Source organism: Giraffa tippelskirchi, chromosome 5, assembly GCF_054371585.1.
Source record: "Giraffa tippelskirchi isolate mGirTip1 chromosome 5, T2T-mGirTip1v1.2.pri, whole genome shotgun sequence".
Taxonomy (NCBI): Eukaryota; Metazoa; Chordata; class Mammalia; order Artiodactyla; family Giraffidae; genus Giraffa; species Giraffa tippelskirchi.
Window position 1 is genome coordinate 93,991,859 of NC_137279.1, and position 13,274 is coordinate 94,005,132.

Here is a 13,274-nt window from a genome sequence, read left to right on the forward strand (position 1 = left end):
AGACCGAGTTAGAGCCGTCACGTGGGGCACTTCCTTCTTTTTCCTTTATCCGAGACGCAGGCGCAACTCGCTGCTGCTGCGGGGATCCTTGTGACCCTTCCGGTCGGTACAGCCAATCCGTGCACAGGGAAGCGGGGCGGACCGAGAAGAGCGCAGCGGAGGGAGCTCTGAGCCGCTGCCGCTGCCGCCGCCACTGCCGCGGCAGGGGCGTGGAGGGCCGGGGGCGGCCCAAGCCGAAGTTGCAAACATGGCTCAAAGCAGAGAAGGTGGAAACCCCTTCGCCGAGCCCGGCGAGCTTGACAACCCCTTTCAGGTGACTTGCGCCGGCCTCTTTTAGGCGGCTGGGGTGGTTTCTCAGTTCTAGAGGGGTCGGGCTAACTTGTATTCCTGTTCGTGACATTTGATCCGAGGAAGGGCCTCCACGTGGGTGTGACGACGACTCCAAACCAGTGAGCATCCTTGGGGGGCGGGCCCTGCCCCTTAAGGAGCTGGTACTGGTAGTGTGGGGTGAAAGGTTGGGGACAGATACATTGTGACAACAGGGTGGCCCCAAGCTGCAGTTCTTGGAGCCACAACAATTGAGAAGAGGCCCCTGTGAGTTTCCGCAGAGGCAGCAGGTGCCAACTGAGCCGCAGATCTCTAACCCACAGGACCCAGCTGTGATCCAGCATCGACCCAGCACACACTATGCTACGCTTGACGTCTACAACCCTTTTGAGACTCGGGAGGTGAGATGCTGGAGAGCACAGGAAGGCCAGGAAGGGTAGGGTATGCCAACAAGCCCACCGTGTTGAGGTACAGGGGACTTTTTTGCACGCAAAAGAAGGAAGAAGCACCGTGATCTTGGCTTCCTGGAAGAAGCCAGTCTGCCATGGGATGCCTAACCCATCTAAAGACATCAAGGCCAGAGATCCGTCAGTTTGAACTGTAAATGTCAGTCTTGGGAGTACCTGGATTCTGTCAGGGCCTGATGAAGACCCTGTCTGGGGCGGCATTTGTACAGATGAAAAGGGATGGGCTTGGTTGGAGTTGAGAAAACAAAGTATGCTTAGGTACATAATTAGAAAGCAAGGGATGAAGAAGACTAGACCTGTTTGTCTCACTGGAATAGAAAAATGTAAGAGTTTTTAAAAAGTTTAAGGAGGTTGATTTGCTAGATGAGTGCTTTGAATCTTGGCTAAGGAACTTGATGTGAGGGTAGCTGCAAGTTGTTAAAGAGTTCTATGATATAAACACAATAACTAGCTTTCTAATAACTGGGGGAAGGGCTGCCACTTTAGGTAATGAGTTTTAGGTCTAAAGTTATTCAAGTAGACTGTACCTCCTGTGTTATGGGGGAATAGATGATGCTTAAGGTCTTTTCCAAACTCAACAGCCACCACCAAGCTATGAGCCTCCTGCCCCTGTTCCGATAGCTCCACCCTCAGCTCCACCCTCAGCTCCACCCTTGCAGTCCTCAAGAAAACTCAGCCCCACAGAACCCAAGAACTATGGCTCCTACAGCACCCAGGTAAGGGGGTGTATAGGTAGGGGTATGGGAAGGGGACATCCCTGGGGTTCAGGACTCACATCTCCGTCGGCTCTTACTGGGCAGGCTTCAACTGCAGCAGCCACAGCTGAGCTGCTAAAGAAACAGGAGGAGCTCAACCGAAAGGCAGAGGAGTTGGACCGAAGGGAGCGAGAACTCCAGCATGCTGCCCTGGGCGGCACAGGTAGTAAGTGGATCCTTGATAGGGTTGCGGAGGGCATCTGACAGCTTTGAAGTCTCAAAAAAGGAGCTCAGAGCATGGGCACTGGAGTCGGATTGCAGAGTTTGAATTTGGGTGCAGTGGCTTATTAAGGATGAGCTCTTAGGCAAGTTATTTAATCTTGAGTGCCTCAGTTTCCTTGTAAAATGAGAATAATGTTTGTACCTGTTTAACAGGATTGTTGTGAGGTTAAAGTTATCTATACAGATCCTGGGCATAGTGGTTAGAAGTTGTAAGCCATAGTAAACAAAAGTCATAATAAATACTAATATAATTTTTGCTATTTGCCCTTGTCTTCTTGAACTCTTGAATTGGAAATATAGAATCCGGGGGTGAAAGGAAGGGGGAGTGATTTGTAGGTCTCTGTCTCACTTGTGGGATCCTCCTGCTCTTTTTGTGCCTTACAGCTCGACAGAACAATTGGCCCCCTCTACCTTCTTTTTGCCCAGTTCAGCCCTGCTTTTTCCAGGACATCTCCATGGAGATCCCCCAAGAATTTCAGAAGACAGTATCCACCATGTACTACCTCTGGATGTGTGAGTAGTCAGAAACCTTTTTGAAGGAAAAGTATAGGTAGTAAGTTGTACATCATTCCTCTTCCTGGAGCTCACTCGCCCGGAACTAGATACTTTGAAAGAGGTATCAGTGAAGGCTCATTTCTCTGGCAGTTTCCCTGGATTACTCCTTTTACAGTACTCAGAGTTTATTCTCCAGTCCAATGTATGTTCTTGCTCTCTCCCCCTTCCCCTTGTCCATATGCATAAATGTATTCTGCAAATGGGATGACACATGGTTGAGATTTGCTGGTTCTGTCTCCCCTGTTGAGGATCCTGTGAAGGTGGAAGCTGCCTTCCTTTCCTTACTCTGCCGCATTCGGTGAGGGTTGTGGGGTGGGTTTCTTGGAGAAGGAACTCTCACTGACCCATCATCCTGTCTCTCTGACCCTTAGGCAGCACTCTGGCTCTTCTCTTGAATTTTCTTGCCTGCCTGGCCAGCTTCTGTGTGGAGACCAGCAATGGCTCAGGCTTTGGGCTCTCTATCCTCTGGATCCTCCTCTTCACTCCCTGCTCCTTCGTCTGCTGGTATCGCCCCATGTATAAGGCTTTCCGGTAAGAAGGGGCAGTGGGGATGATGGCAGGGAGGGGACTTGGAGGGGCCCCTTTCTGCTCCTACAACCCTGATTCTTTGCCTACACTTCCCACTTTTTTCTCTTTGCAGGAGTGACAGTTCATTCAACTTCTTCGTTTTCTTCTTCATTTTCTTCGTCCAGGATGTTCTGTTTGTCCTCCAGGCCATTGGCATCCCAGGTTGGGGGTTCAGGTCTGTGAGACTGCCCTCTACTCTCACCCCTTCCCCCCACTCCTTTTGGTCAAATCAGCACTGGGTACTGGCCTAGGAGTTGTTCAGAAAGAGGAACTGTGGTTTTAATCCTTGGGAGATGCTAGTTTAATAGGGGTAGAGGACACTCTCCATGATAGAGAGCTCAGACAGCACTGTCAACAGACATAGATTAAGGGAAAGATGGCTGGACATGCTCAGTCTGAGGAGGCTTCCTGGAGGAGGCATGTGCAATGCTGAAGAGGAAGCATCCTCAACAGAAAGGTCTGTTTGGAGTGAGGATGTCTGGAAGAGCTTGAAGAGCTAGGATGGTTCCGAAGCTGAGATTAAACTAGTTTGGGACTGTAGTGCATGGCAAGTTGCCAGACCCACAGGGAAACGGCCCCTGGTTGGAAGACGTGACCAGTGGAGAAGCTGGAAGGGCTGCGACTCAGCTGGGAACCGTTCTCCCTCACTTCCATATATTTTCTCCTCCTTACAGTGGCTGGATCTCTGCCCTGGTGGTGCTGAAGGTCAACACAGCTGTAGCTGTACTCATGCTGCTGGTTGCCCTGTTCTTCACTGGCATCGCAGTGCTGGGAATTGTTATGCTGAAGCGGGTAAGGGGCTGTAGGTGGGGCCTGGAGAGTGATATCACGTGTCCCTGGGGACATGGCTGGAACATTCAGGAGCAACTAGCCAGGCAGATGGAAGGATTCTCAGCTAATGGACGGGGGGGGGGGGGGGGGGGGGTTGTAGGGGTAGGTGTGCGTGTATGTTGGTAGGGAGCCAAGAAGGAAAAGCTAGAGCTACAGGCTGGTGAGTGGTCGTGATGGTATTAGATTGGAGTGGGATTAACAGTGGCTGGAACATGCTGTATAAAGTCTGTGCTTTCTACTTGCAGATCCACTCTTTGTATCGCCGCACAGGTGCCAGCTTTCAGAAGGCCCAGCAAGAGTTTGCAGCTGGTGTCTTCTCCAACCCTGCGGTGCGAACTGCAGCTGCCAATGCAGCCGCTGGGGCTGCGGAAAATGCCTTCCGGGCCCCGTGACCCCCAACTGGGATGCCCTGGCCCTGCCACTTGAGGGAGGCGACTAGCCCCCATCCCTGAGGTCTCTGGGACTTTGAGACATCACTGTTTGATGTCTCCACTATAGTACCCCCAATCCTACAGCCATGACTGCTGAACCTGACTTAAGGGTGTGCGGAGTCCAGTGTGACCCAGTCACTGCTTCCCTCCCACCCCTTGATCAGGCCACACTGCTGCCACAACTACACACCCCGACCCAGCTTCCCTCTGCTGTGCCAAGGCTGTTGCTTCGGTTATTTAAATAAAAAGAAAGTGGAACTGGAACACAAATCCCCGTTTCTGGAATTTTAATGGGAACTAGGCCTTATAGCCGGAGAAGGCAATGGCACCCCACTCCAGTACTCTTGCCTGGGAAACCCCATGGACGGAGGAGCCTGGTTGGCTGCAGCCCATGAGGTCTCGAAGAGTCGGACACGACTGAGCGACTTCACTTTCACTTTTCCCTTTCCTGCACTGGAGGAGGAAATGGCAACCCACTCCAGTATTCTTGCCTGGAGAATCCCAGGGACGGAGGAGCCTGGTGGGCTGCCGTCTATGGGGTCGCACAGAGTCGGACACGGCTGACGCGACATAGCAGCAGCAGCAGGTCTTATAGAAGATAAAGTGGAGGCGACTGGAATGGCAGCTGAATTGTGGACTCTGGAGGGAAGGTCGGACCTGGCCTTAGTGTAAACGGAGAGCTGTGGCGGCGGGACAACAGAGCCCGCTGGCTGGCACAGGAAGTGGGAGGGAAGTCCACGGTTGGGCGTGGAATCGTGGAGCTGCCAGGGAACTCAGCTCCCCACCCTGCTCCTTTTAATGACTTTCTCCTGTAAGAAAGAGCCGCTACCTCTGCTGGGAACACAGCAGCTGAGGGGCAAGAAAGGCTGGGCGGGGCCCAAGTAGGCGCCGAAAGCTTTAGCTCGGGCCCTGCGGGGCCGGAACTCGCCAGACCAGCGGCTGCAGCCAGCTCGCCCGGTCGCCCTGCTGTCCGCTCCCTCCTCCTCCCGCTCCCCTTTCCCCTCCCCCTCCTCTCCCAGAGTCTCCGACTGGGACTACAACTCCCGGGGTGCACCGCGCTGGCCCTCGTACCACGCCCCTCCTCCCGCACCATCTCATCCCCATCCCCAGTCTCCAGTCCCGGACTTGCTGCAGCCTGAGCTAGAGGAGCAGGAGAGTGGTGGGGAGAGGAGCAGGAGCGTGGTGGGGAGGGGAGTGGGGCTGACGACCCAGAAGACGGCGGCGCCGCAGCCTCTTCCCACCAGGCAGCCTTGGATCCAACTGGACACTCTGAAGGCACACCGACCGCGCCTCTAGAGTCACCCCACGCCGACCCTCCCCTCTTCTCTAGACTTCTTTCCCATCCTTCTCGCCTTTTACCCTTCCCACCCTTCCCGGTTCCGGAACGCCGCCCTCTCTTCACTCCCGGACTGGCCCTTTTCGGCGCCCCTCTTCCCTAGGGAGATGCGATGAGCCGGTGCCCCCGCGTCCTCATCGCCGTCGCGGGCACGGTGCCCGTCCAGTGCCCGTGGTGGGGAGGGAGCACTCCGCTGCCCCTCCGTGAGGCCCCCTCCTTGGACTCCCTCCCAGCTGGAGTCCCTGGGCCATGCCCCAGGGGACCCAGCCAGGGGGTGGGCTCTAGAGAGAGGGGGGTGGAGAGGAGGAAGGACGGGGCCTTGGGCGCCTCTGAGATGCTCCCAAGCGCCAGGGCGGGCCGAGCAAGGCTCAGGCAACCGGGCGGCAGGCATGATGCCCTCGCCTAGCGATTCCAGCCGCTCGCTGACTAGCCGGCCCAGCACCCGGGGCCTTACACACCTCCGCCTCCACCGACCCTGGCTACAGGCCCTGCTCACGCTGGGGCTGGCTCAGGTGCTCCTGGGCATCCTGGTGGTCACCTTCAGCATGGTGGCCTCCTCCATCACCACCACTGAGAGCGTCAAGAGATCCTGCCCGTCTTGGGCTGGGTTCTCGGTGAGTTGGGTGCACAGTTGTTGGGTGGGGGAGGCTCCTTGGGCCCCACCCCTCAACACCAGCTGCCAGTCCAAATCCTGCCCTCTCCTCCCTCTCCTGGTCCTCTTCCTCCTTACAGAGATGGGTACACCCTGTGGTGCCGGGCTCACCCAGGTGCCTCCCCTTCATGCTGAGCCTGTGCCCGCTTTATCCCCAGCTGGCGTTTTCCGGGGTTGTTGGCATCGTGTCTTGGAAGAGGCCGTTCACTCTAGTGGTAGGTGCCAGGGTCTGATGCCCACTGGGAGGCAGGTGCCTAGCACCTGAGGAGATGCCCATTTATGCCCCCAAGAAGGGAACTGACTCTTCCATTCATGTTGACCAGGCATGAATGCCTGTGAACGAGGGTGGCTCCATTTGCGGTAGAGGGTATTTGCGGGGGGGGGGGGGTGTCCCAGCCCTGAGCCTATGCCCTCTTTTCCCCAGATCTCCTTCTTCTCCTTGCTTTCGGTGCTCTGTGTCATGCTCAGCATGGCTGGCTCTGTTCTCTCCTGTAAAAACGCTCAGCTGGCCCGAGACTTCCAAGAATGCAACTTGGTGAGGTTTGAGGAAGGAGAGCCTGAGTGTGCTAGTTGGGGGAGGTGTGTGGAACACCTCGGCTTGTCCAGATTCAGGCTGCCTCACTCTCTCCACTCCCACTCAGGATGGAAAGGTCTGCGTGTGCTGCCCCTCTGTTCGTCTTCTCAGGCCCTGTCCAGAGTCGGGGCAGGAACTGAAAATTGCTCCTAACTCCACCTGTGATGAAGCCCGAGGGGCCCTCAAGGTGAGCATGCACCCCCATCTCCACCATTCCTTTCTCTCTCACCATCTTCCTGGCTCACACTCTTGTGTCTCCTCCTGAGTCCTCACAGGCCCTGAATATGTGGGACTTACTCCACCCTAGGCTCCTCTCACATTCCTCTCTCTTGCCTTCCCCAGAACTTACTCTTCAGCGTCTGTGGGCTCACCATCTGTGCCGCCATAATCTGTACCCTCTCTGCTATTGTCTGCTGCATCCAGATCTTCTCCCTGGACCTTGTGCACACGGTGAGTGGGAAGCTGGGGTCAAGGCCAAGAAGGTAGGCTGGGGGCAGGAGTGTGTGTGCTGGGACTGGTCTTGGGCGGGGGATGGCTGCAGCGCTGACTTTTGAGCACCAGGGGCTGTGGCTCACCTAATAGGCATATTGATTGTAGGAATATTTAAGAGGTCCATGGGAGGATGAGGAGGGGAATCACTGGGAGTAACAGAAGTGTGTGATGTCAGCCCCAGGGCATTGGAGAATGGGACTAAAAGTTGGGCGGAGTCCAGAAGGTCTTAGATGGGGGCAGGGATAACGGGTTGATGTTCTGGTGGGGACAGAGAACAGAGAGTGATTCTGGGTGCAGAAGAGTCCATAAAGAGGAGGAATTTCTAGATGGGCAGGGTAAGAGGTGAAGGTCCTCAGCTGGGGCAGAGTTAGAAGAGGAACCTGTTCTGGCAAAGGAAGGGGCCAGAACTGAGCTTCTTGAAGGGGGCGGGGTCAGAAAATGTAGAGGAGAGAGGAATTTGGGAGTCAAGGAGCTGTATTCCCAGAATCCAAGCTTGCTGACTGACCTGCTTGCTCCCCAGCAGTTGGCCCCTGAGCAGTCAGTCTCAGGCCCTCTGGGGCCTCTGGGCTGTACTTCCTCACCCCCAGACCCTCTCCTGCACACTATGCTGGATCTGGAGGAATTTGTACCGCCTGTGCCCCCGCCACCCTACTACCCCCCAGAATACACCTGCAGCTCGGAAACAGATGCGCAGAGGTGAGGCCAGGCAGAGTCCTATTGGGGAAACTAAGGAAGAAGACTGGGGCTGGGACCAGATTGGTGGGGAGGGATCTTTTCAGAATAATTCTTTTCCAGGCTTTGACCCTTTCCCTCCTTCTGCCAGCATCACCTACAATGGCTCCATGGACAGCCCAGTGCCCTTGTACCCTACTGATTGCCCCCCTTCTTATGAGGCCGTCATGGGGCTACGAGGAGACAGTCAGGTGAGAGCAGGGCTTGGTGCAGGCTGGGGAGTCCAAGATAGAGCCTGAAAATCTGAGTGAGCTGCTGGTACTGGATAAAGATAATACTAGTTCTCGTGACCTAAAGCATTAGCACATCCACTGTCATCTTTGATCTGCCTGAGAGGGTAGTGAGGTGGGTGGGGTAAGAACTATTATTTCCATTTTACAGATGTGGAAACTGAGGCCCACATAAGTGACTTGGACAAAGTGACAAAGCTGGACTGGAATCTAGGTCTCCAGAGCTCTGTCAAGCCTATGGGGTGGCCATATCGGTGTGCAGGGCTGGATGCTTGACCCTTGTGTCTTCTGCAGGCCACTCTGTTTGATCCTCAGCTGCATGATGGCTCCTGCATCTGCGAGCAAGTGGCCTCCATTGTAGATGGTGAGCAGAAAGTGGGGAGGGTGGACAAGGACTGGGATGCCTGGGATAGTGGAGCTGGTAGGGGGGTGGGCAGAAAGGGAGAGATTAGACTGAGTTGGTGGTTGAGTGACAAGCGAGGGCTGGGTTTTCCTGGAATCCTGGACTTAGCGGTCTTCTCTGAGATAACACTGGAGGCAGGCTGGCCCCCAAGAGGCTTGCCCTGAGGAAAGAGGCACTGCCTAGATCCAGCCAGGCTGATGCTACCGAGCCGCCCCTACTGCCCACAGTGTCCATGGATAGCGGGTCTCTGGTGCTGTCAGCCATCGGTGACCTCCCAGGGGGCTCCAGCCCATCAGAGGACTCATGCCTGCTGGAGTTGCAGGGCTCCGTGCGCTCCGTTGACTACGTGCTCTTCCGCTCTATTCAGCGCAGCCGCGCAGGCTACTGCCTCAGCCTGGACTGCGGCCTTCGGGGCCCCTTCGAGGACAGCCCCCTTCCCCGGCGGCCCCCAAGGGCAGCCCGCTCCTATTCCTGCTCTGCCCCTGAAGCCCCACCCCCACTGGGTGCTCCCACAGCGGCCCGCAGCTGCCACCGGCTGGAGGGGTGGCCGCCTTGGGTGGGACCCTGCTTCCCCGAGCTGAGGCGGCGAGTCCCCCGGGGAGGCAGCCGGCCAGCTGCGGCCCCTTCCCCCCGAGCCCCGGCTCGCCGCTTCAGCGATAGCTCAGGTTCCCTCACCCCACCGGGGCACCGGCCTCCTCACCCGGCTCCCCCGCCACCGCTGCTGCTGCCACGGTCCCACAGTGACCCGGGCATCACCACCTCCAGCAACACCGGTGAGCCCCCACAAGGTTCAGGAGAGGGTACGCACTGGGAGTGAGAGGGCCAATGATGCCCGCCAGGATTTGGGACACTAGTGGGGTCTCTGAGGAGGCAGAAATTCTGATTCACACCCGCATCAGACACTTATGTCACCTGTGAAAAACACACCAGTCAGTAGCTTAGTGGTTAAAAAAGAGGATTTGGTTGTTGGAACCTAGTCTCACAGGCCCCAGCTTGGGTTAGTTACCTACTCTTTCCAAGCCTCGATTTCTCACCTGTAAAATGGGTATAATAACAATACCTCACCGTACATACTGTGGCATTACTGAGAAGAGATGCAGGTCAAATGCTTCTGCCCTGGCACAGAATGTGCTTGTCATTACCATTATGTGCCAGGGACTGGGGAGGATGCAGCAGAGAGTGATGGCGACTTAGTCCCTGATTTGTTGGATCGTTCCATCTAGTTGCTGGCAGACATGGGCAGCGACAGTGCCCCCTTGGTTGAGAGCAGGGTGTAGGAGCTGGGCTGGGGTTCTCAGGAGGGCGGTGAGATGGGTGGGAGTGTCTACTGCGCACTCCCACTCAGTCCGTGTTTCTCTCCCCTCCTCTTCAGCTGAATTCAGGGACCTTTATACCAAAGTGCTTGAGGAAGAAGCTGCTTCCGTTTCCTCTGCAGACACAGGTTGGGCATATTGTTGGTGCCCAGGGGGTGGGGGATAGGACAGTGCTGCCTGGCCTTCTCTGCACCTCCCATTCCACCCACTCTCCCTCTCTCTCTCTCTAGGGCTCTGCTCTGAAGCCTGCCTCTTCCGTCTAGCCCATTGCCCTTCCCCCAAGTTGCTCCGTGCCCGCTCAGCAGAGAAGCGGCGCCCTGTGCCCACCTTCCAGAAGGTCCCCCTGCCCTCGGGCCCTGCACCTGCCCAATCCCTGGGGGACCTGAAGGGCAGCTGGCCAGGCCGGGGCCTGGTCACCCGTTTCCTCCAGATGTCCAAGAAGGCCCCAGATCCCAATGGGAATGGAGCCCATGGGCATAAGCAGGTAGAGTCAGGGGAGCCAAGGAAGACACCCAGGAAAGCCTGGAACTTCGAGTTGGGGGCCACACTGATGCTCTCTCCTGTGGCCCTATCTAGGTGCCCCGGGGCCCCTGGGGCCGGCCAGGCCGAGAGAGCCTCCACCTTCGCAGCTGCGGCGACCTGAGCTCCGGTTCCTCCCTGAGGCGTCTCCTGTCCAGCCGCAGGCTGGAGCGTGCTACCCGTCCCCACAGCCTCAGCCTCAATGGGGGCAGCCGGGAGACTGGGCTCTGACCTGGGCGTCCGCCAACACTGAACAGATCAGATGAATGCTGGGGTCACAGGCACCAGCTGGTTGGGACCAGCAGCCCCCAGCACCCTCTTGCACTGGCTGACACACAGAGAAACCTACTGAACAGTCTCAGAAGTATCCGTTTCCCTCCTACCTCTAGGGGCTCCTGCTGCTTGCCTCTGCCCTCTGGCCTGGGAGAGCTCCTGTCCTGTGCTGCATGGGTGTTCAGGCTCTGGGGGGACATGCCTGTGCTTCCGGTGCTGGAGGAGGAAAATGAAGTCCAGTTCCTCCGGCGTGACAGTAACTCTGATTCACCAGGGATTGTGGCCAGGGCACAGACATGTCCCGGGTATTTAAGCATAGGGGGCTGTATGCCTGTGCAATGGGGTGGTAAGGCATGAAGGGTCAGAAAAATCAGGCTGGCCTCTCAGCTCTACCACCTCTAACTGCATGACCTTGGGCAAGTTATTTAACCTCAACTGCCTGATCCATAGAACATTACGGACAAAAGTTTGTAAAGCTCTTAACACACTAAGTAAGCCTTCAATAAATTTCAGTTTTTCCCTTCTCTTCTGGATCATTCTTTATCACCATTGAGATTTGTGCTAGCATCTCTCTTAGTTATGAAAACTCTCACGACACCAATTCTTATTTCCAGCTACCACACAGTATCTCTGCCCCTTTTCATTGCCAAACATTTTTTCTCTTCCTTCTACTCAAACATCCGTTCTCTCCTCACCCATTTCCCTCAGGCTCCTTCCCCTCCCTCTCCCCAGGCACTGCTGTTGAAACAAATTTTTCAGTAACCAAAAGAAGTATCAGACCCAGTGGCTGTTTCTCTGCTTGCATGTATTTCACTTGACTTCTAAGAAGCATTTAACCCACGTAATCAGCATCTTTTCTCTTGAATTTTCCTCTTTCTTGTCTTTAAAGACTTCATGTTGTTGTTGTTTAGTTGCTAAGCTGTGTTTGACTCTTGAGACTCCCATGGACTGTAGCCCACCAGGCTCCTCTGTCCATGGGACTTTGCAGGCAAGAATCCTGGAGTGGGTTGCCATTTCCTTCTCCAGGGGATCTTCCCAAACCAAGGATAGAACCCGAGTCTCCTGCGTTGGCAGGCAGATTCTTTACCACTGAACCACCAGGGAAGCCCAGAGACATCATACTCTTCTATATTTCCTCCTACTTTACTGTCATGGTATCATCTGTCAGCATTCACACCTCTGCCTAACCGATTAACACTGGAGAGCCCCAGGCCTCTCCCCTTGGCCCTCTTCTTTTCTCTACCTCCACTTTGTCTGTAGGTGGCCTTACGAGATCCATGGCTTTCACTGCCATCTGTGTGTTCATGGATAATTCTCTCCTTAACCTCTCCATGAGCTCCAACCTCCAATGTGACATCTCTCCTTGGATATTTAATGGGTGTCTCAGACTCAACATGGCCACAATGGGACTCTTGATTCCCATCCCTTGTGCCTGTTCCTCTACGAACATTCTTCTCTTAATACATGGCACCACCACTCACCCTGCTGCACTTTCCATAAGCATAGGAATTACCCTCATTTCTTTTTTCTCATCTGGCATGTCCAGTCTTACCCTGAATTCTTCCATGCCTCACTCGCTACCTAGCCCTAGTCACCATCCTCTCTGTTGCCTCTTAATTGATCTATTTCCATTCTTCCCACAATCCATTATCCAGTCAGCAAAGTGACAAAACATCATGTCATATTAAAGTTCTGCCTAAACGTAATGGCTTCCCATTGTATTTAAAATAATCTCCAAATTCCTTATGAAACTATGGTCAAGAACAACCTGGTCCACTCTGCTTCACTCAAACTGCCATTGCACAAGAGACTTTGCACCAGCTAGCTCTTCACCAACACAAAACTCTGCCCTATAGTTGTTGCTTTCACCTAATTCGAGTCAGTTCAATATTCATCTTCTCGTTGAGCACTTCGCATTCTATCATACCGCCCTGTTGTTTTGAATACTTAATTGCTATCTAAAATTATCTTGTTTGTATTGTCCCATAGAATGCAAACTCCTGTGAGCAGGGGGGTTGCTCATTGCACTTGGTCTAACACTTAGTAGGTCCTCAACAAACTCATTAAGTTACTAAAAGCGTGAGGTCTTGTAAACAGCTTCGGGACCCTATGACTTTGGGGATAGTCGTGGGGCCCTACAGGAGAGAGGGGGTAGGGAGGGAGCACTGCCCATAGATGGCGTCAGGCTGCAAGGCTTCTTGAATAATTCACCATCATAACAACCCAGCTTCAGGGAAAGAGTGTTAGGGCGCGGCCAGAACGACAAAATGAGATAGGAGGGAGTGGAGATTGGGATTCCCAACGGGGCAATTTCTGGGCACTAAATGTTCCCTATCCAGAGACTCCCAAAGGAGGCAACTCAAGAGTACAGCTCAGCTTCCAGTGACCCGGACTCACTGACGGAAAGCAACCTCCCCCATCCACTAGGGTGTGCTGGCGAGGATATACGGAGGCGCATGCGCGCTTCTTGCTTCCCGCACCCTCTTTCCAAATACATCCCGAATACGCTTGCGCCGTATTTGGGCTACGGCTGCTCAGCGGAAGCGGTCCGTCCCCAGCACTACCAATAAGACGTGCGGAAAGTGCCTGCGTCCC

At 54.9% G+C, this 13,274-nt stretch overlaps 2 protein-coding genes across 25 annotated transcripts; both read left to right on the top strand.

The window, feature by feature from the left end:
• Positions 1 to 123: 123 nt before the first annotated feature.
• On the top strand, positions 124 to 4,425 carry SCAMP3 (secretory carrier membrane protein 3). Of its 20 annotated transcripts, none has more exons than XR_014054949.1 (9): positions 124 to 313; positions 651 to 728; positions 1,376 to 1,510; positions 1,595 to 1,715; positions 2,156 to 2,284; positions 2,698 to 2,857; positions 2,967 to 3,055; positions 3,568 to 3,685; positions 3,970 to 4,425. XR_014054949.1 is itself a non-coding variant. In XM_081494420.1 (9 exons), exons 1-9 carry the CDS (start codon positions 248 to 250, stop codon positions 4,161 to 4,163), a joined length of 1,122 nt encoding a protein of 373 aa, XP_081350546.1. In that variant the 5' UTR covers positions 124 to 247; the 3' UTR covers positions 4,164 to 4,425. The 20 variants fall into 20 exon arrangements, 17 of the variants coding, with proteins under 17 accessions (XP_081350546.1, XP_081350550.1, XP_081350547.1 ...); XR_014054950.1 differs by having other exon boundaries at positions 3,019 to 3,068; XR_014054948.1 differs by having other exon boundaries at positions 1,595 to 1,712; positions 2,967 to 3,116; positions 3,521 to 3,685.
• Positions 4,426 to 4,466: 41 nt separating this feature from the next.
• ENTREP3 (endosomal transmembrane epsin interactor 3) lies at positions 4,467 to 11,203 on the top strand. 5 transcript variants are annotated; one of them, XM_081494278.1, is made up of 12 exons: positions 4,467 to 6,105; positions 6,302 to 6,358; positions 6,568 to 6,678; positions 6,785 to 6,904; positions 7,060 to 7,167; positions 7,733 to 7,905; positions 8,033 to 8,132; positions 8,466 to 8,535; positions 8,802 to 9,347; positions 9,947 to 10,015; positions 10,118 to 10,371; positions 10,464 to 11,203. In XM_081494278.1, exons 1-12 carry the CDS (start codon positions 5,881 to 5,883, stop codon positions 10,635 to 10,637), a joined length of 2,007 nt encoding a protein of 668 aa, XP_081350404.1. In that variant the 5' UTR covers positions 4,467 to 5,880; the 3' UTR covers positions 10,638 to 11,203. The 5 variants fall into 5 exon arrangements, with proteins under 5 accessions (XP_081350404.1, XP_081350403.1, XP_081350402.1 ...); XM_081494277.1 differs by having other exon boundaries at positions 4,468 to 6,105; positions 7,730 to 7,905; XM_081494276.1 differs by having other exon boundaries at positions 5,277 to 6,105; positions 6,224 to 6,358.
• Positions 11,204 to 13,274: the final 2,071 nt, after the last annotated feature.